Genomic DNA, 21,920 nt, shown 5'->3' with positions numbered 1-21,920 from the left:
GGAGCCTCGGCCACGGTCCTCCCGCCCCCCGCCGGTCGTCCTTCTCTCTGGAAGGCGTCTATCGGTTTCGTTGCCACTTGTGTGGCAGGTGGCAGCGTACCCAGCGTTGTCACAAACACTATCTTTATATCCCCAGGCAGCACGTGAAGCTCTCGTAACCACTGCACTCCCTTACAGAGGGGGGATCGGGGCCCAGAGAGGCCCCAAGGTCGCACAGCCCGCGAATGCGGAGCCGGGTCCCCAGCCCTTTCCAGGGCCCCGCACCCTCCGGCAGCGGGGCGGCCGGGGTCCGTGCCTCCAGCCCGCCTGGACGCAGACCGGTCGCTGCGTGCAGAGGGGGCGGCCGCGAGGCGCCAGACTCGCCAGCTGCCGCGGGATGCCACGTGAGGGGCGGGGACCCCGTGGGGAAGTGATTAAAAGCCGAGCGGAGGCGCAGGGGCCAGCCGCGGGGAGGGTCTTCTCGGGGCCGCCCTGCCCCGCCCCAGTCCGGCAGCGGCGCGAGTTCGGCGGCGGCTCGCAGGGCCGGAGTGTCTGGGGCATGAGCGGGGTGCGGGGGGCCGGGGGGCCTCGGTGCCAGGCGGCGCTCGCTGTCCTGGCCTCGCTGTGCCGGGCCCGGCCGCCCCCTCTCGGGCTGGACGTGGAGACTTGTCAGAGCTTCGAGCTACAGCCCCCGGAGCGCAGTCCGAGCGCGGCCGACGCAGGTAACGCGAACCCCGAGGCCCGCTCCCTTCCCGGAGGGTCGCCCTGGCTGCCCCCCGACCCCCGCAACTCTGGCCCCGGGAGCCCGGGAACCTGGAGAGAGAACTCCGGCTCCGGATTCTGGATTCGCAGCCAGCCGCGGCCAGGGCCCTGGCCCGTGGCTCGCAGGGCGAAGGGAGAGACCGAAGGGGACCCGGAGGAGAGGATGCCCCTGCCCCCTGCAGGGGGCCCCGCGGAAAGCTGGGCTCCCGGGGTGCGGCGGCCCTCGGGGTTCAGTTTCCCTCGGTCTCCCCTCGCCCTGCGGGCCATCTGCCAGGGAAGGGGGCCGTGCAGCGAGCCGGAGACCAGGGGCACCCCGGCCGAGGAAGTCACATGTCTCCTCGCGGGGGTCGAGGTCCCGGGGCCCGTCTGTCCGTCTGTCCGTCCGTTTGTTCTCTCGGGGAACGTGGCCCGAGCTCCCCGGGTCCCTCGGGGAGAAACTTGGGGCTGCGGCTGGCACGAGGGCTTTGTGTCCGGGTGTCGCTCCTGCGCCTCCGCCGGGGCGGGGGGGGGGGGCGGGCGCGGGGAAGGTGTCGCAGCCCCCGCCCCCCGCCCCCGCCCCTCGAACTCGCTCCCTCCGTCTCTCTGACTCACTCGGACTCGCGGCCGGTGCGCGGCTGAGTCGGTGCCTCTCGCCGACTTCGCCTAGCGGGCGCCTCCTGCCCGAGCGGCGCGGACCCTGCGCCCGACGCAGCCCCGGGCAGCCGCCGAGCCCAGGCGGGAGCCCGAACCGAGTCGAGCTCGCCGGAGCCGGTGAGTCCGGGGCCCGAGCCCCGCGGGGGCCGGGGCCCGGCGCGCAGCTGCGGCGCCTCCTCGGAGTCGCGACAGCGGGAATGGCGCGTCGCGCCCTGGCGGCGGGAGCCGCGGGAGGGTGGGCAGCGAGCGGCCGGCGGGCCCCGGGTGTTCACCTGCCACGGCAGAGCCGTGCGGCCACGCTGGCCCGCCGCAGCCGCGCTTCTTTGTCCGGATCCCGACGCCTGGAGGGTCCCGGGCGGGAGGGAGTGCCGGGTCGCGTTTCCTCCGGGGCGGGGCGTGGGGTGCAGCGCGAGGCCTCGAGAGAATGCGGAGTGGGGGCGGGGAGGTCCTGCAGGGACCGAGGCTCCGGGGCGCCTGGCGCTCCACAGACTCCAGCCCTCCCGGTCCCCGACCCCGACCCCGGTGGCGCGGGGCCGAGTGGTCTGGGGAGGTGGCCCACGGCTGAGCACCGCCGGCGCGGGAACGGGGGGAAGGGGCTGCGAGAGGCGGGAGTTTCGTCTCCACGCGCTTCTACCGGGACCAGAACCCCGAGACTGGAGCGGCGGTGCGGGGAGCGGGTCCAACTGGGGAAAGCTTCCCGCAGGCTGCAGGTTCCAGGGCCCTGTTTTCACGTGAGGTTAAAGGTCAGAGGTACAGGGAGGTCCTGGGTTAGGAAAGGGCCTCTGGGGATAGAGGAGACGCGGGCGGCAGCAGCAGCGGGCCTAGGGGAGCCTTGCGCGTGAGGGGTCTGTGCAGCCTGAGGCGGGACCCCCTCAGCCTTGCGCGCTGTTGTTGGGGCGCTGCACTCTCTCTCTCTCTCTCTCTCTCTCTATCTCTCTCTATCTCTCTCTCTCTCTCTGGCCTGGGAGTGTTTCATCAATGGGCTGATTCCTACAGCGGAGGGGACAGAACTTTTAGAGGGTGGTACACTGATGGAGGTTGTAGGGTTTGATTCTTCCTCCTGAAAAATCTCAAGACTAGATTAGACCCAGTAAGTACTATCACACTGGCTTCCGGGGCCCTCACCTCCTGCACCAACTCCCCATACCTACAGGACTCGTCTCCCCCAGGCAGGGCGTCACTTCCTGCTGCCTCCTGGCCATTCCATCCTTCCTCCAATGATGCTTCCCCGGTATGGCCCTTAATGCTGGTCCTGAGCCCTCAAACCCCAAAGGGGATGCAAGGTGAGGACACACCTGTCCAGCTCCACCTGGGGTGGCAGCTACCCCTCCTGTCTGTCCGGGGCAGAAATGCTGGGTGCGGGTAGTTGGGGGTGGGGGACATGTGTGTAGCACATCCTGACAGCTGGAGGCGCTGGCCTTCCGACTCCAGAGGGACACCTCCTCGTCCTCAGGAGTGACAGGTACCTACCTGGACACCAGGCCGAGGGTGAGAGAAGGTTGAGGAGTGAGAGCCCACGGTTCAGGTGAATCAGTATACCTCCCCGGAAGGCTGCTCCAGTTTGAGTGGCAGCCCCGAGGAACTTTCAACTTTTGCTGCTGAGTCACAAGCCTCAGGAAGACTGAGGGTCAAGAAGAGGGGCTGGGGGTGCAGAAGGAGGTCCTCAATCAGAGCAGAAGGAAGAAAGGGGTTGAGAACTGCTGCGGGGTCTTGGGGTTCCGGTGAGCTCAGGGTCTGGGGGAGGCTGTGGCACTCGGGACTGGGCCCCAGGTATCCGGCCTCTCAGCCTACTCCCAGAATCCCAGAGCCACTGCCTGGGTGCAGATTCTCCAGTGGGAGTCTGCTGGTTGGTTGGTTGGTTTTTTTAATTATTTGCAGTTGCACGAAAAATGCAAGTGGCTCGTGCACGCTCAGTCCCCTTCACCGTTGCACGTTTCCCGTTTTCCTCCCGCTCTACGTCTCTCGTTCCCGGGATTCCTAGAAACACCCTGAGATTCGACACTTGAGATGCGGAGTCTACTCTCGCTCCCTAGGACGCCCTCTGTGCCAGGCAGGGTCTGTGCTAGGAGCTGCCAGGGAATCTCAGTCAGTCAGACCCCGGCTTGGAAACACCTCGGCCCAAACTGTCCCAGCAATAGGCAAGCTCCTTTTTTCTTTAAAAGCTCTAAAGACAAAGGTGTGCTTTCTTCCTTAATACCCTCCCCTGACCCCACGAGAGGACATTGGCAGGCGGCTCTCCACTGGTTTTTTCAACTTTTTCTGTAGGACAAGTTGCAGAGTGTTGGGTGTGGGTAGTGTGAGCTCTGGATCTGAGGTGTAGTAAGCAGAGGGAGGTTCAGAGGTTTTCCGGAAAATGCAGGAACCTGGTGGGAGATGCTGAGCTGCCCTGCCCCTCCCAGGCCAGCAGCCAGCGACGGTTTTCTCTTGCTGGCGAACCCTGGTGAGATGTATGTGATGTTTGCTCACTTCTGTAATGACTCCGGAGGTGTTCCACGATCCGGCTACCTGGCTTTGAAGTCGGTCGTTTGCACACAGATAATATTTCTCCTGCCTGTGAAGGAACTGTAAATGCACAGCATTTCATCAAAACACAAAAGTCCTGCCCTGGCAGGTGTGGCTCAGTGGATTGAGTGCCGGCCTGCGAACCAAAACACAAAAGTCCTGTTTCTATAGCCGCGTAATCAGCCACCCCCTCTCTTCTCGCTGGGAGGAAGGCATTCCGTAGACTTTGCCTTCCTTTGAGGATTCTGGCAGGAGAATCTTGCACGGTGCTGTTCTGACACTATGGTGTGTCTTGAGCTTCAGGGTTCTAGAACCAGGGTCCAGTATGTGGGGTGCTTGGATTTATGTTCTAGAAGTTCTCCTCTAATTGCGGGAGCTTCAAGAGTGGGGGAGGTAGATTCAGAATGCCCCATCCCTCCAAGCTGTGTACAAAAGATGTGTTCTTTTCCAACTGTTCTAACGTTACCCTGTCCTCCCTGTCCACAGAGTTGGGGATATAACACATGACCACAGATGCCTGAGACTGAGGCCTCTGGGTCAGGCCAGGTTTCTCCAGGGTCTGTGTCCGGCTGTCTGGAGTGGGGGAGAGACCTGCCAGAGCTTGGTGTCCTCCCTGCTGGTCCCACTTAGAAAAAGTGGCCCCTGAGGACGGACAGACTGAGTGGGCCACAGTCCGGAAGTGAAATCAGAGGGGCCTGGGAAAGTCCAGGCGAGCTGGGCAGCCAGCTCTGTACGCTTCCGGTGTATGACACCGCCTCATCCCTCCCTCCTGTCTATGGCTGGTCTGTTTTTCTGGCTCCCCATGGACCCAAGGAGACCTTTCCTCTGACTAGTTGCAGGTATAAACAGGAAGAGAGGGGCAGAGGGTAAAGGATCTTTCTGGCTCTCTGTCTGCCCCCCCACCATCACCCCGGCCATGATCTCCACATTCAGAGGGACCACACGCCCTGACCAGTCACCATCTGTCAAAATAATACTAATAATTGCTAAGCGAATGCCAGTGCTCTGCTAGCTGTGCCACTCCACGTTCGTCTCCGTGTTATCTCTGAATCCCTTAATGAAGGTGGAAGCGCACCCTGTCATGAAGCTTGGTGCGGCCGTAATTAGCCCAGCATTGTCTCTCCCCATCACAGCTTTTTCAGGAGCATTAATTCCTTTTCTGTTTGGACTCTGCTAATTATCCCCATCGGTACTTTGGCCTGGATCTCTGAAAGAAGGAAAGAAAGCAAAGTCTCTCTGCTCCCCCTCCTGCTAACCCGGAATTTTAATTACACCAGGTTCTCCTAATAAATTTACAAGCCACAGCGGAGCTCATTATTAATGGCCCACATCTGTGAGCCTCAGAGCAGCAGGGCCCCCGTCTCCACGACACACACACACACACACACACACACACACACACACAGAGAGCTATCTCTCAGGTGCATCTCCGCGCGAGACTTTCCAGGGCCCATCGGTTGTTGGTCTGGAGGCTGATGGGTAACGAGCAGCGTCTCCACTTTCCAGGGAAGAAGAAAGGATGGGGACGAGGAAGTTGGCCATCATCCTGGTCTGCAGGGCTCTGCCCAGGTTTGCAGCATCAGGGCAAAGAGCAGAGGCTGCCCCCCACCCTTCCCTGATTATAACAAAGAAATGCCTCCTCGCTTACTCTGCCCAGCCTTCAACTTGGCCGTTCTTCAGCTCAGCCTCCAGTCCCCTCAGAGGCCTGGCTCAAGAGCCTGGACTTTGGCATCAGAAAGTCCCAGATTCAAATTCCAGCTCTTCCACTTAATGTGATGTTCTCTTGAACAAGTTTCTTAGTTAATATCTCTACACTGAGTTAACTTATCTTTGAGAGGTGAATAATAATTTTTTAGGGAGGCTTAAAAGATTAAGTGAGATAATATAAGCAGGTGCAATGCAGACCATGTAGAAGTAACGAATAATATTACTAGTGTTCGTAGTGTAGTAATAATGCCCAGTCTTCTCCATTCCCAGACCAGGCCCCCTTCCACTGTGTGAGCCCCTCTGTCTTTGCTTTTGGTCTCTGGGTCGTGCTTGTCTGTTTTTGCCTGCGTCTGACCCACAGCTCTGGGCCCCCCAGCTCCCACTGTGCCTGGCCCAGCACCCGCACCTCTGAGGGTCCGCCAGCCCCGGCCCCGCAGACAGCCTCCTCTGGCTTTGAGGGGAGCAGGGAAAGCAGTCCTTTCTTCTTGCTTCCTCGTCCCAGTTTATCTTTTCAATTACAATCTGTTAACAAAAATGCCTGTTACTGTTACGAAATGGATTTTCCTGACTTGGAAGCCCATTAGAAAAATGAGGACAATAGCAAGCGATAAGAACTGCCCATGAATCCTAACGCTGTGGGTGGAGAGAAGGGGCGGGGCCCGGGGCTCTGTCTTCGGAGAAAGAAGTGTCAGTCTGGGTAGGGGGTGGGAGGAGATGAGAAAGCCCTGGATTAATAACCTAGCACTTCCCAGGGACGCAGCCATCACCCCTGCCAGACTGTCCCACTTAAGGTGACAAGCAGTTCCTGCCCTGAAGGTCTTCGGGGAGACCTTAACTTCCCAGAAGGGACAAGGGGCCTGAGGTCTCTCTGATGCTTTGCCTCTGGTCTGGTGTCCCCTTCCCCTGCCCCAGAGGGTCCCGTCTTGGGTCCACTCTGTACCCAGTAAATGATTACCCTCCACCAAAACAAAGCGTGAAGAACAATAGCAGTGTATGTTTTGGGAGCTTTTACCAAAAAGCTACGTGGTATTACAAGAAATACCACGTCCTGGGAACTGTGCTCATCTTAGTTTAGTTAATATTCACAGTGATTCTGCGAAGGAGGGACCCTTAGAACCCCCAGTAAATGAAAGAAGAAGCCAAGGTCTGGAGAAGTTCAGTAACTTGCCCAAGGTCACGCAATTAGAAACGTGGGCGGACGTGCCCTGCGGTGATGCTGGCTCTGGTGCTCCCCGGGCTTGTCCGCCCCGGCTCTGACCCCAGTGAAATCCACTCCCCCAGCCCGCCCAGGAGCCATGCGCCCCTCCTCAGGCCAGGTCACCAGGTGTTTCCTAAGCCCAGTTCCATAGCTCTTTGCTCTCCCAGAGGCTGCTGGGTAATTGCTCAGTGTGGTTTCCCACACCAGGTGCCCCGGGAAGACTGGACTCCTCTGATACCTGAACGAAAGTGTGTCACACCTAGTATTGAGTCCCGGACTTCTTTCCCCCAGTTTCCAAGAAAACCTTGCAAACACACAGCACCTTGCCAGTTGTGGACTTTTTGTCCCTGATTTCCTTTTGGAGCTCACTCCTGTTCACCAGTAGCAACAAAACCAGCGACAGCAACAACAAAACAACTGGACAAGTATCGAGCAAATGAGTATTGACAGAGAGACTTGGAGATGTGAGAGTCTTCATAATGTATGCATTATGTATTGCGCTATCGAGAGACCTAGCTGTATATCAACTACACTATTTCTGCCAGTGAGTTTGTTCCTGGTTTGTAATGACACAATTAAAGCTATCTCTGTGCCTGAGGGTTCACGGCTTGTAGGTGTGCTGCCAACAAAACAAATTTCAAAATTAGGGGATATTTAAAACTAGACTTGGCGGACATAGTTACTTCTAATAGAAATAGCTAATACTTAGGATGTTGCTGCCCACCTTCCAGGGCAGCTCCTCAGTGCTTTTGATCCACTTCTGATCCCAGTGAAACCTCACGATGCCCCCCGAGGTAGACACTGTCATTATACCCATTTTACAGATGAGGACACTGAGGCCAAGGGAGAGTAAGTAGCCTGCCAAAGTCAGAGAGTTTAAAGCCAGTGAGAACAGGCATGGAATGAGCCCAGTCTGACTCTGGGCCGTACATCTTTCTCTCGAGGCTGAACGGAAAATAAAGAAGGAAGAAGATGGGGGAAGAAGACCAATACTTAGGAAGTACTTTCTCCCGCCTCGTGGGCTTTCCCCCTCAATAGAGGCACACCTTTCTTCTGTCATGAAGCTGGTGCCTGGAATATATACGAAATGCACTGGATCGAGACTCACATGGTGGCTGAGCTGTCCCATCAAAATTTTACCTGCCTCCCAGGGCTGTGGGTCAAACAAGACATAAGTGGGGGAAAGGCTTTGAAGGCTACTCACGCGCCTGGGGCTTACTAGAGGGCAACGCGCCCTGGTGGGCGGCCCCAGTGGGCCCAGGGTAGGAAGGTACGTGTCTTAGGGGGTGTGGGCCTTTGCACACAGTTCTTAGGCCTCCAAAACCTACCCTTCCCAGCCTCAGCGTGCCTGTAATCAGGCTGGCTGCGTTCAAGGCCACATATACTGATTTGAAGGGGGCCGAGTCCTGTGCGATGATCCCCTGCCCCGGCCTAATTCTGCTCCTACCAGCCGTGCCACCTCCTTGTGTCCCCTGTGCGGGTGAAGCCCAGAACCTGGTTCTCTCCCCACTGCCTGCCTGTCGTGGGTCCTGGCAGGAGATCCTGTGGGCAGAGGCGGCCGCATGGGCTTACAGAACCAGTACTGAGCGCGGGGTGCTGACTCCCAACCATCCATACCCTTGCCTCCCTTACAGCTTCGAGGGAACAGCAGCCAGGTCACGTGGAGAAGCTTTCAAAATGGCAACCGCGCCAAGGAAAAATTGATTCCCTCGGTCCACCCCCTTCCCCCACCCCTCTTTTCATTTATGAATTCAGTTTTTTGTCAGGCTGAGCATTTAAATGCACTTTGTGCTCTCTGGATTCCCCCGTTTCTTCCCCTTCCTTATTAAAATTCTAATTATTACCAGAGCAAGTAAGATGTATGATCAAAAGAAAGCCAAAGCCCTAGAAATACCTTTTGTCTTAAGATGACTCACTGTGGAGAAGGCACCCAGAGCAGCTGCGACAGAGAGCAGAGAGGGGTCTAGAGGGGGCCAGATACTCAGAGCAAGGACACGTCTGTCTGTGGTGGCCCTTGCGAACCCCAGGGGCCTACGGGCCTGAAGAAACAGTCTCCAAAACATTCAGATCACCAACCCATAACAGCCAAAAGTGTTCTAAGACCTCCAGTGTATGTTATTTGCCCCCATGATGTACATAGCACGCGTCCTTGCATTGGGTACTGCAGAGCTGGACGGCCTGGGTCGAACCCCAGGCCCACCGCTTAGGAGCTGTGTGACCCTGGGCAATCAGTTTAGTCCTCGGAACCTCAGCATCCTCATCTGCAAATGAGGACAATAACCATTCCTCTTCCCATGGAGAGTGTGACATCAGCGGGTACACAAAAAGCGCTTTGTGCCTGGGAGGTAGTAACACTCGATAACTTGACTAGATCCAATACTATTACTATCAACCCGTATGTATGTTAAAATTTTGATATCTTTTTTTATCCTCACCCAAGGAAATGTTTTTTATTGATTTGAGAGAGAGGAGGGGGGAGAGAGAGAGAGAGGGAGAGAGAAACATCGATGTAAGAAAGAAAGATCGATTAGTTGCCTCTTGTCCCAACCAGGGATCAAACCCACAGCCTGAGCATGCGCCCTGACCTGGAATGGAACCCGCAACATTTTGGTGTACGGGACAATGCTCCAACCAACTGAGCCACCCAGGCAGGGCTTGATGTCTTATTTTAAGATAATAAATATTTTAAAAACCTTCTATGTTTCTCTCTTGTGTCCCAGAGGTGGGTGCACACCACGTCAGAGGCTTTGAGTCTACAAGATGACTTAGAACCAGCCTTCCCCGTCCCTGGCAGTCTCTGGGGGAAGGACTAACCCCAGCTCCTTTGGCCAAGGAAAGGCCCCGGTGTCTCTGTGCAGGGGGCTGGGGGTTGGTGCCGGTGGCTAAGGACTTGAGGGTTCTCTGCCGTTAATCCCTAGTCGCGAAGGTGGTAGCTGATGGAGGCCATTACTTCACAGCCAGAGGGTCAGAAGGCAGTGCTGGCTCCCCAGAGAGGGTAGCGGATGCTCTCACCTCCTTGTCAGATCCCCTGGATGGGGACGCTCTCCCCAGGCCTGTGTGCTATGAGAGCGCTCTGGGTCCCCCCAAGAGGGACTTAGCATCTCGGTACTCCAAGCAGAGCTTAGCACCTGGCACAAGGCAAGTGCTCGGTAAATGTTGGTTGAGAGATAATTACAGCTTCTTTATGTGCCATTCATTCATTTACTCATTTATTCTCATGGGCCAGTTTCTATGCTAGGCCCTGAGTCAGACGGCTATAAAAATCTCAGGGTTCCAGTCGCCTGCAGCTTAATCAGTGATAAACAGGCTGGGACAGTGGCAAGAGCCCCAGGCTGGGCGGTGGACCTCAGGCCCCCCATCCAGGCTCTGTGTCTGACCTTGACCCCAGGCGAGTCCCTTCTCTGGACCACTCCTCTTATCTGCAGAAGTACAGCGTTGCCTCAGTACTTGCAGGGTCACTTCTCACCTTAAAAAGATTCTTAAGGCCCTGGGACAGGATAATCCCGAGGCTGCAAACTCACAGGCCTGCAGGGGCCAGGTAGGGAAGAGGGAGAATTGGTGAGGACACGTCCTTCCAAAGGGAGTCACCCGTGCCCACCATGCGTGAGCTCAAGGACAGGTACCAAGGCATCTGTCCTTTGCCAAAGTAGCAAAAAATCTGGTGTGATGGTCATAGTGGTGGAATTTCTCAATTTCCCAATCACCATGCAAGCTGCTGCACCAGACTTCTCTGCTGGCTTGTCCACAGCGACCTTTGCGTGCACCTGCCAGGGGCCCCTTGCTTTGCAGCCTTCCAGCCCTCCACTCAGAGGTCCTTCTGAAAAGTGCACGGGAGGTCTGCTCAGTCACTCCTCCTGAAGGGAGGCATCCTCACAGCTCCCTGGGGATACGGACACCCTCCTGCAGGCAGGGGTGGCCTGGGGATGGCCTGGGGGTGGGGCAGAGAGCACCCCCCTTGAACCAATAACAACGTTCAAAAATGCCAGTTTTACTATGAAACTCTCAAATAGCCACAGCAATGGGAAAAAAGACAGCTGCAGGGGTCATTTGTACTTAGCTTCGAAATAGACTATGTGGATTGGGTTCCAACGTAATACAAGTATTTGTGGAGCCTACTGTGCGCAGAGTTCTGAGTGTAGAAGATGCACGTGACCTAACCGGAGCCTCAGAGCGATCATGCGCGATCTCTCTCACTCCAAGTCGACCCCGGGACCATTTATTGAGCTCCTGCTCTGCGCTCGGCGGGGGCAGGGGAGGGGATGGATGAGTTCCTGGAGCTTCTGGTCGCTGAGGCCCCTCAGCCTGTTGAGGAAGAGAGCTGCGCGCAAAAGTGACTCTGCTCGAAGTCTGGCCGGCGTGACTGCTCTAATAGAAATTCAAACAGCATCCAAATGTGAATGCCTCGCGAATGTGCACATTTGCTGAGGCTGTTACACAAATTACTTTCCCTTCCCGCATACAGCCCAGAAAGCCGTAGGGTGCGCCCCAGGCCGGGGTGGGGGGGCGGGGCTGTACAGTCAGAGCCGTGAAGGCGAGTGGCCTGTGGAGTGTCAGCCCTACAGCCATCACCCCTTCGCCCAGGCAGCAGTTCTCACGACCGTTCTTTTCTCTTCTTCCGTCTTTGTCCCTTGTGTGTGCTCCCTCTCCGAACCCCCTTCCCTGCTCCCCACCCCCCACCCCGCGTGTCGCTGCCCCTCCCCGCCTGGCTCCCCGAGGGCAGGCACCTCTGTCAGCCTCCTCGCAGTGGTGGTGATTGTGTGTGGCGTGGCCCTGGTGGCAGTTTTTCTCTTTCTTTTTTGGAAGCTGCGCTGGACGCCCTGGAGGAAGAAGGAGGCCTCCAGCCCCTCTTCTGCTGACGCGCCCCCGGGAACCCTCCGGAGCCCCCGCTGCAGAGGCAAGATGGCGGACAAGCTGAAGGACCCCCACTCCCTGGGCTTCCTGGAGGCGGCCGTGAAGATCAGCCACACGTCCCCAGACATCCCCGCCGAGGTGCAGATGTCGGTCAGAGAGCACATCGCGCGTCACACGCGGCTGCAGAGACAGACCACAGAGCCCGCGTCATCCACCAGGTGAGGGCTGCAGCCCCCCTCCCTAACCCCGCACCTGCCCATTCCCGCATTCAGTAGAGATCCCAGCCTGCGAGGGCCAGAGGCCAGAAATAACAACAAGTGAGCTCTGAGTGGAGAGCGTTTCAGATGATTCGGTCCGTGCCGGTGATCAGCTAGGAGGTGGGCCAGCAAAGACCTCAGGAAAGGGGGACCTTTTGGGTGGGGTGCTGTGTGGGTGGGTGGGCAGTGTTGGGTGTTTGGAGGGAGAGAAAGATATCCGGCAGAGGGAAGAGAATGTGCAAAGGCCCAGAGGCACAAAAGTTCAGGGGGCATCTAGCAGTATGTCAACAACGCTTCGGAGATGCAGTCTGCAGGGCGCGGGGGTCAGGGCAAGAGCGTCTTACGGTTTGGGAAGAGGGTTCCCTCATAACCTTTGGCAGAGCTCCCTGCATGGCAGCGGTTGGATGCATGGCATTCTGCAACTGAAAATTCAAAACCAACAACTGCCACAGAACGACAAGAACCTACTCTCAATCCAGAAACACTTCTGAAAGAAGCGATGCGTGCAGGCACGAGGCCTTGTGCTTATTCACAACTGAGGGTTCCTGTGGGTTCCTGGGTCCCTGCGGTGTCCTGCCCCACCCCCAGCTCTCAGCGGACCAGCCCAGAGAAAGGAGGCCAGGAATCAGAGTGCAGGGCCCCACCTACAGAGTTCACCGCATGACCATGAGCACGTTGCTCGTGTCTCCCCAGCCTCACTTTCCCAAACCGTAACCTTGAGCTAACGACTCCTAGGGCTGCTGTGAGTAGCCCGTGAAGGAATCTGTCTGATGGTGAGAGCTAAGGATGTCACTCATTACACATCGGCCCTGTTCTAGCAAGTGCTTTATATGTGGGAGCTCATTTCACCATCACAGCCATCCTGTGCAATTGTTAGCCTCATTTTATATCGAAGAGAAGTTAAGTAACTTGCCCAAGGTCACATGGCTAGACAGTGGCAGAGCCAGAATTACCCTCTACAGTCTGGCAGCAAAGCCCAGTAATGTGAACTCCGGGGGGGGGGGGCAGTGGCCAGCCACATCCAGGGGAAGAAAGGATGGTCCTCCTCTTAAGAGATCTCATGGTTTAATGTGGGAACCAGAGTCACGTCTAGTGGGAAAGAAACCTAGAAAGCAGGTAGTTAGCAGAAAGGCAGGGAAAATGATAATGGCTACCATTGAGTGAGCTTACTATATACCCGGCCCCATTGCAACCAACCACTTTACATACACTAAGGGGTGTACCACATGCAACGACATGTGCACAACGTGCGTGCAGAGGGAAAGGGGGTCCCCAGGGAATGGGTGAGCCAGGCCCCGGTCTGGGTCTGCGTGCCTCCAGTCCCGCTGGGCGCTGACCACGCCCTCTGCGCCCTCCCGCCCGCCCTCCGCCAGGCACACGTCCTTCAAGCGCCACCTGCCCCGGCAGATGCACGTCTCCAGCGTGGACTACGGCAACGAGCTGCCGCCTGCGGCGGAGCAGCCGACCAGCATTGGCCGCATCAAGCCCGAGCTGTACAAGCAGAAGTCGGTGGACGGGGACGATGCCAAATCTGAGGCCGCCAAGAGCTGCGGGAAGATCAACTTCAGCCTGCGCTACGACTACGAGACCGAGACCCTGATCGTGCGCATCCTGAAGGCCTTCGACCTCCCCGCCAAGGACTTTTGCGGAAGCTCTGACCCTTACGTCAAGATCTACCTCCTGCCCGACCGCAAATGCAAGCAGCAGACGCGGGTGCACCGCAAGACCCTGAACCCCACCTTCGACGAGAACTTCCACTTCCCGGTGCCCTACGAGGAGCTGGCCGACCGCAAGCTGCACCTCAGCGTCTTCGACTTCGACCGCTTCTCCCGCCACGACATGATCGGGGAGGTCATCCTGGACAACCTCTTTGAGGCCTCTGACCTGTCCCGGGAGACCTCCATCTGGAAGGACATCCAGTACGCCACAAGTGTGAGTACAGCCTGCCCTCTGGGCTTCTGGAAGATTCCTGGTTCTGGGTTGAGCAGGATGTGCCTCAGCTCCCTCACCCCTGGAGGCAGATGGGCCTTCATCCTTCAGGATATGAAGGGGGAGCAGAAACTGACCCCTGGCCCAATCCACCCAAGGGAAGTCCTTGCGCTCTGCCCCAGGTGGGGGTGGAGGCAGCAGAGCCCCCAGGAGGTGAGAAGGGAAGGGAATGTTTATTGCTTCTGCTCTGCCTGCTAGGCCTCAGGTTACCATCTACAGAGTGATGGTACATGTGTCTTTGATCGTGGGTAAGGATTGGGCCAGGCCCCTGGACTGAGTCAGACAGCGGCATCCTGGAAAAGGCAATCAAGAACAGGCTGCGTTAATTAGGATGAGCCAGATTATGCGGCAGCAGCAGGCTTGGGATCTGGTGGCTTGGAGCAGCGATTTCAACCGGTGAGCTGTGAGAATTTTTAAAACGCGCAACACCTGACTATTTAGTCAGGGGCACTGACCTCGTTCCCCTTAGACTGTCAAATCAAAAAGTGACAACAGCCAACACAACAATAGCCTTCCAGTGTGAATGAACCAAAATTATACCTATTTTTGGTCACATCGACAAAAGATAGAGTATGATTTTCGGCGTGCCACGGAATTTTAGTAATTAGTGTACGTGCGCCGCGAGATGAAACAGGCTGAAAAGCGCTAGCTTAAAGCCACCACGCTTCAGTTCTCTTCACACCGCACGGGTTTGCAGCCTGGCCGGGGCTCTCTCCACCTTGCTGGCCAGGGCTCCAGGCCGACAGAGGCTCCATCTCGGCATGCGCTCCCATTACCACGTCAGGAGGTAGGGGATGTGGCAAACTGCACTGTCTCTTAAAGCCTCCGCGTAGAAGTGGCACGTGTCACTTCCACTCACATGCATTAGCCAAAGCAAGACGTGACAGCTCCTAATATGAAGGGAGCAGGGCAAGGCAATCCTGGCGTGTGCCCGGGGGGCACTGGGCGCACTTAATGACCAATGCGGGTGACCACCCCACAGCAGAGCTCCCTCTCGCAGGCACTGCCTGCCCAGGCCAGCCTGGGAGGTGGGGGAGCCAGCCCGAGAGGACACCTGGCTCGGCCCCACGCGGGAGAGAGGGGCTGGGCTGTCCACACGCAACTGGACTTTACCCAGCAGGTTTTGAGGAGCTGAGGAGAGGAGGGAGGATGGTTCTGGCACAGAGAATAGGAGAGGCCAGCTCCGGGCTCTTCGGTCCTGTGTAGGCGGCATGCACCAGGGCACTGGGTGGCACTGGGTGAGGAGGTATGTGGTTGCACCCTGCAGGTGTGGGCAGGGTGTCTCTCTCCAAGTCCACCCAGGCAGCTGAGAGGCCAGCAGGGGCATTTCCACAAGGCACCAATGGCCTTGCACCTGGCGTCTTGAGTGCTAACTGCCTGACTGTCTCCCTTGATATTTCTCTGGGGCACGGGTGACCCCGCTCAGCCGGCACACCCTCCCTTTGGTGGTCAGCACCCATTATCTCTAAGTTGAATTTTTGAGGAGAGAGGCGGGGAAAATCAGCCCTGCTCTGGTAAAAAAAAAGGGTAAGAATCTCGTTACGTTCAGAGAGAAAGAAACTTGGTGGGCCCTGTTTCTGCCCCAGGGAGGGTCTCTGGGACACCCCATTCTCATAGCTGGTGCCAGCTTTGACAAGTCCAGTCCGATGTCCCAGTACCTCCTCCACCCTTACCTCCCTGAAATGTCATCCCCAGAATAGCACCAACGGCAGGGACGATGGACGGGACCAGATGTGTCGGGCAGACGGGGCGGTATGCCACCGCAGCCCTGCTCTGTAAGTCACTCTGGAGTTTACGCCTGGAGCAGCTCTTCCCTGGTGGTCTTTTAAGGCAACACCTTCATTACAGTGACCGTGCAGGGAGAGAAAAGCAGCTCAGTCCTCCCCACACCACCACACTGTGGCTGAGACCCAGGGGCTCAGAGACAGGCAGGCACGAGGGCCAAGGGCTGCCCCCCTCTCACCAGAGTGCTCCCTTTCCTGGGACGTCGGCTCCGGGCCTGAGAGGCAGTGGTCTGCCCAAGCACACCCCTCACCTGGATGCGAGGGTCCGAGATCCTAGAACTCCGTGGCTCTCCCTGCTCCTGTCCCATTCCCCTTCCACAGCCCAGCTCCAGAAAAAAGGCAAATCATCCAAAGGTGCTGGACAAATCATCACCGTTGCTACTCTCCTCCTCCTCATCATTACAGTCTTCCTCCGTCTCCTCTGAGTAGAACCCTGTGCTGGGCACTGGGCTGGGGGGTGGGGCGGGGGGTGGTGAGGAAGACAGCAGCTTCTTCACGCACAGGAATGTGTCATCTCATTACAGAGTTGGGAATCGTCCTTGCAGAGACGAGCAAAGCATAGTAGCAAATACTATGCACTGTGTGAGGTTGGGAGACCTGAGAGTTAGGGCAGCAGGAAAGGCTTCCCAGAGGAGGGCCATCAAGCTAGGCGGGGAGGAACTTATCAGCAAAGAGGAAGGGGAAGCATTCTAGCCAGAAGCAGAGCGAGTCCAGGAAAACGGAGGGTGTCCAGGCCTGGGAGTGTCCGATGCTGGGAGCCAGTGACCAGGCTCATTCTCCCTGTCTTGTTTATAGTCTGTCTGCACTGGATGTCACACCTAAGTGAGGCCCCCCCGGGGACCTCTCCAGCAGGCAAAGCATTAGGCAAAAGAAGGGGAAGGGAAATAAAGAAGGCTGATGCTTTTATCCTTTTTTTTTTTGGTGCTGACTCTAAGCTTGTAATTATTTTGAGGCCAGAGAGGCCCAAGTCACAGACAGCAGGAATGATGGAGTGCTTGGTGTATGTGAAATCCTGCAGCCAGCGCGGCAGGGGTGCTACAGACAAGCACAGCCCTCTGCCAATTTCTTCCCAAGAGCTGCACTTGGGCCCCAAGCTCAGAACCCCCGCAGCTCCTCAGCCTCGCAGGCTGCTCCCTGAACACGCCCGGCATTCCTGCCTCCTGCATCTTGCCTTTGCACACAAGGTACCCCCTGGAAGGCAGGCCTCTCCCCGCACACCCCATGCCCCGCCCCCCGGCCCAAACCCACCCACCTCCTATAGCGTCCCTGAAGTCAGCCATCGCTCCTCCAGATTTACTCTGTGTTCCTTGTCCCTCAGTTATATCCCGAATCATATTCTGTCTTGCCAATTGCTCCCAGTGGCTTGGGAATGACTTCTGTCCCACATTTAGCTTTCTCTTGTACTGTCCCCTCAGGGCCGAGCATGTCATTTTATGCACATGTAAGAACTCCGCACATTCTTGTGGAAAGACCAATGGCTTTGTTAATCCAATTACAACCACATACAGATGCTCCTCGACTGATCCTGGGCTTCTGTCCCAATAAATCCTTCATAAGTTGAAAATATCGCAAGTCAACATGCGTACAATACACCTAACCTACCAAACATCCCGTCCTAGACGAGCCCGCCTTACACACACCCAGAGCTTGCATTAGCCCACAGCTGGGCACAATCCCCTAACACCACGAACACACCGTGCTGTGTCAGTGGTTTGCCCTCGAGATCGAGTGGCCGACTGGGAGCTGGGGCTGCCTTCCACCTCCTAGCACCACGAGAGAGTAGCACACCATGTATCGCTAGCCCAGGGAAAGATCTAAATTCAACGTTGAAGTACGGTTTCTACTGAACACATGTAGCTTTTACACCACTTAAAGTAAAAAAATCTTAAGTCGAACCATTGTAAGTCAGGGACCATCTGTGTTGGCGCACAAGGGCAGGGTCATTAAAGAAGCAGAGGAGTTGGGTTCGGTCAACCTGGGAAGCCTTCCTGGAGGAGGTAGCCATTTGGAAAAGGGGTAGAGCCAGGGTTGGTGGGGAGAGACCCAGCCTGTGTGTCCCTTCAGAGGTCTGAAGTGGCAAAGAGATTAACCAGTCGGGATTGAAGTGAAGGGTCAGTCACCCACAGTCTGGCTAGAAGGAGAAGGGGCCCAGGAGGGCTCTCCTAGGTCACATGAGTCCATGAATGCTGCCCCCTTGTTGCTTCTTATGCTTGAATCAAAGACTCAGATGCAGCCCTGACAGGTGGAACCAGGCGTGTCCCTTGTCTTGGGCTTTGTTCCAGGTGGTTTGAAGTAGCGAAACCTGGAGTGTTTGTGTTGCTTCTCACAACCACTGAACACAAGCTTCGAGACTAGTGAGGAGGAATGTGCATCCGAGGAGTCCAGCTCTTTGTTCATTGCAAACCTGAAGCCACAGGGACAATTGCCTCCCCACCTCCAGGTGGTTCCGGCGGAGCCTAGGCAACCGGTGAGCTACTGCACCCCCTTCCAGGCCACAGGGCTGTGAGAAGTAGGCAAAGCAGACATGCGAGGGCAGTCGGCAGCCTCCGCTGCTCCATCCCATTGAGAAGCCCACTCGTGGGAAGGAATCACGAGAGTTCATTAAATCCACGCCATCCCCAGGCAGGGCTGCCCTGATGCACCCCCTCCACTGTCCTGCCCAGCTTCGCTAAGGTCCCCTGATGGGCTGCTGGGCTTTCCCAGTGGCTTGTCACTTTCTCCCCACCCAGAGCTTTGATTGGCTGAAGTCACCCTATTCTTCCCTCCCCTACTCTTCTGCCCCCAGTCTCATTATTTCCACATAAAGCTGTAAATTTATCATTCTAATAGAGCCGCTGTCACTGAGGTTTGCTAACATCTCTCTAATCTTACAGTTATTGCCACAGAGGCCTCAGACCTCGGTGCTCGTACTATTCCTGTCGCCATTCCAGCTCCTTCGCGGCGGCGGGAGGCGAAGGCTATAATTGGGGCCATAAATATCTGTTGTGCTTGGTGTTAATGGACTCAGCTGTCTTTCTGCCTTGCCAGGTCCCCGGCAGGTCAGAGTGTGTGTGCACGTGTGTATACACGTGTGTTGCACGTGTGCATGTGTGTGTTGTTTGGGGGCTGATGGAGTGCTCCGTGTACTTCCGGGGAGCCTGGACTCCGAGTCGGCAGGGAGCAAGTGACGCCAGCGGCTTGAGTGTCTCCCTGGAGCAACTCCGCCGGGGAGTGAGCAGAGCTGTGTGCAGAGAGCTTAGGCTTGGGTGCCAAACAAACCTGTGTTGTGTTCTAGCTTCCTCATGTTCTAGCTTTCAGACCTCAGCCACATTATCTAAACCGTGCCTCAGTTTCCACATCAGCAAGATGGGGGTGATAATCATGGCATGCAGATCATGGTGGTGTCATACGTAGCAAGTTAAATAAAAGACACAGACAGGATGCCTAGGACAGCTCTGTCACAGAGCAGCATCCCGAGCCACATTCGCACGTGCCTTTCCTTCCAGCTCCGCCTGTGGGTCCCTGCACCACTCCCAGGCCTGACCCCCACTTCAGTCCCGCCACTTGACCTGACTGGTTATTGGTTATTGTCATTCCTATTTTATTTCTTGTCCTAGCTAGGCCATGTGTTCCTGCGTGACCTTGGAAAAGTGACTTCCCTCTCTGGGCTGCAGTTTCTCAGTGTGAAACCCGCTGCCGAGTCCTGCGATTCTGAGGTTCTTGGTCTCTCCTGTAGAGAAGGACTCAGCTCTCTCGCTTTCCCAGGGCAGAGGTGCCCAGCCCCTGCAGTGCGGTCTCCATAGTAAAGGCCTCACCCCACAGATCATAAGCCACCGGGCAGAATTTCAGACACACCCACCTCCCTTAAATGGCAGTAGGAATCAGTCCTTTCTTTCAGCTCCCAGGAAATGTCCTCTGAGAGGTTTCTGCCACAGGGAAGGCTGCACCAACAAGCTATCTTCCCCCTTTTCCCACCCGGCATATTCCTGTGCCGGGGCTGAGTTCCCTCCCCACCTGTGGCCTCCAAGGTCCCCCACTTCCTGGTGACATACGGATTATTACTTGAGCTCCTACTAGGAGCCAAGAGCACAACCAGCTTTATCAGAATTCATCTTCACCACCATCCTTATTATCATCCCCCGTATGGAAGTAGAGAAGCGAAGGTTCCAGGTTACGGTGACTCACCCAGAGTCACCCAGGAGAAAGGGCTTGAGCGACAAGATTCGGAACCAGGTCGCCAGCAGAGCCCGTGGCCCTCGCTCGGCTGGAGGGGTGCGATGACTTTGCTCCTGAAAACGTGCAGCAGGTCAAGGGTCCGGAAGGCTGTTTGGTTTGTGTTTTCCCGTGTGGCTGGTTAGCCTCTCTCATTCTTCTCGCGGTAGGGGCAGCTCTGGTGCCCACCCTTGGATTCCACTGCCATTTCCCAGTGTTCTGCCTGTGGGCATTGACCTTGACTTTCACCCCTCTTTCATTCAACAAACGTGTGCTGAGTGTCAGCCCTGTGCTGCTCCGTCGCAGCCCTGAGCACTTGTTGGGGACAGGCTGGGAGCTGGGCTGTGGAGAGGGTGGCCAAGAGTGAACCCCCAAGCTCCAAGTGCGCAGGCTGATGGGAACTGCAGAGCACGCCCAGTGGCCCCCCGAGCCCGTGGCCGCCTTACACACAGGGTGCACAGGTGGGGACGGACCAGTTCAGGAGGCTTACGACAAAACTGTGCCAGCGGCTGCGCTGCAAACCATGTGCAGGGTGTGGAGGCGAGATGGAGAAAAGAAACCAAGGTCAGAGGAGGTTTGTCTGAGATGGTTTCTAGAAAAGGGAAGTCCTAGGCCTAGTTTGATGGAAGTAAGCGGGGAGAGCATTAAAAGAGGGGGTTCGGAGGAGAGAGACTGTGTTTCCCTGTTTTCTTTGGATTGGGGCAAGGCTCTAGGAAGAACTTCTCTTACATAAGACAGGGTTCCTTTTCTTTTCTTTTTTTAATATTTTTTAATGTGTTTTTAGAGAGGGGAAGGGAAGGAGAAAGAGAGGGAGAGAAACATCAATGTGTGGTTGCCTCTCACACACCCCCTGCTATGGACCTGGCCTGCAACCCAGGCATGTGCCCTGACTGGGGATCAAACCTGCGACCCTTTGATTTGCAAGTCGGTGCTCAATCCACTGCACCACACCAGCCATGGCGACAGGGTTCCTTTTCTTAATGCAGTAACTATTTGTGGTGTGACTACTAAGCACCAGCCATCGGCTGGAGTGGGGAGTACAAGGACTTCAACTCCAGTCCTGCCCTCCTGCCCTCACAGTCTAAGGGGGAGGCAGGGGGCACTCTGCTGTCAAGGGCACATGCGGGTCCTCACAGGCCCCCTGTGCTGAGGGAAGGCTGGCCTCCTCAAATGATGTTGCATTCATTGCCAAAGAGCTTTGTTGTATCTTTTTCTTGTGTCCACACACACCAGTCGCATGAGGTCCAAGGGTAGCCGCAGAGGGCCTTTCCAAGTAGGCCAAAGACTTGGCTGACGTGACCTGCTGTTGCTCACGAGATCACCCTGGGAGGAAGCCTCCCTAGGGCTCGTTGATCAGATGTTTGGTGCGCACCTTCCAAGTACCCGACCTGGATGTCAGCCTCCCAGCTCTGGCCTGGCCAGGAGGCAGGCAGAGCCAGAGAGAGACATAATGGATCTTCGTTCACTCAACACATTGTCAGAGATCCCTCGGAGAACTTACTTGGGTCCTAGCACAACTGGCTATTGGAGGGACAAATACGGTTCTTGCTCTCGAAGGGCTTACAGTGGAACGGAGGTCTCAGAGGAATGAAAAATGCCAGCAGCAGAGCACAGTTAAGTGGCATTAAAAGGAAAGAGGGGGAGATAGAGGTGGTTATTGAAGCTGGGAGAGTAAGCGAAGGTAGAAAGAGAATTCGGGAGAAGGAACTGAGCTTTGGGGGACCCCCACAGTCAAGAGGGGCCAGCAAAGGGCACCGAGAAGGAGGCAATCCAAGAGAAGAGAGCTGAGGATGACAGGAGGGACAGCTTGGGAACTGTGCATTCCATAGCGACGTATGTGAGCACTGGGAGGTTCCACGCGCAGCCCCGGGCATGGGGAGGCAGGTGTGAATGCGGCCCCTGCTCTCGGGCTGATGCTGCCTGGGAGAAGACAAATGGATGAGTCAGACACACAGTGTCACAGAGAACATAAAGTGGGGACGTGCTGGGGGCCGTGGGGCTGGGGAGGGTGGCTGGAAGAGAGGGTTGCAGGGAAAAACTGGGTGCATGGGGGAGGCCTCCCCAAAG

The 21,920-nt window shown here is 56.6% G+C and overlaps 1 protein-coding gene across 2 annotated transcripts in view; it reads left to right on the top strand.

The window, feature by feature from the left end:
* Positions 1–538: 538 nt before the first annotated feature.
* SYT6 (synaptotagmin 6) overlaps positions 539–21,920 on the top strand; it is a 51,723-nt gene continuing 30,341 nt past the window's right edge. Inside the window, exons 1-3 of one of the 2 annotated variants that reach the window (XM_045203671.2) lie at positions 539–701; positions 11,502–11,850; positions 13,263–13,821. In XM_045203671.2, coding sequence (XP_045059606.2) covers positions 539–701; positions 11,502–11,850; positions 13,263–13,821 — 1,071 coding nt within the window. The remainder of the gene's footprint in view (positions 702–11,501; positions 11,851–13,262; positions 13,822–21,920) is intronic. The other variant, XR_006656848.3, reaches the window with a different exon arrangement.

The sequence above is a fragment of the Desmodus rotundus genome, chromosome 12, assembly GCF_022682495.2.
Source record: "Desmodus rotundus isolate HL8 chromosome 12, HLdesRot8A.1, whole genome shotgun sequence".
Taxonomy (NCBI): domain Eukaryota; kingdom Metazoa; phylum Chordata; class Mammalia; order Chiroptera; family Phyllostomidae; genus Desmodus; species Desmodus rotundus.
Note: the sequence above shows the minus strand (reverse complement) of the source record. Positions and strands in the feature narration are given on the sequence as shown.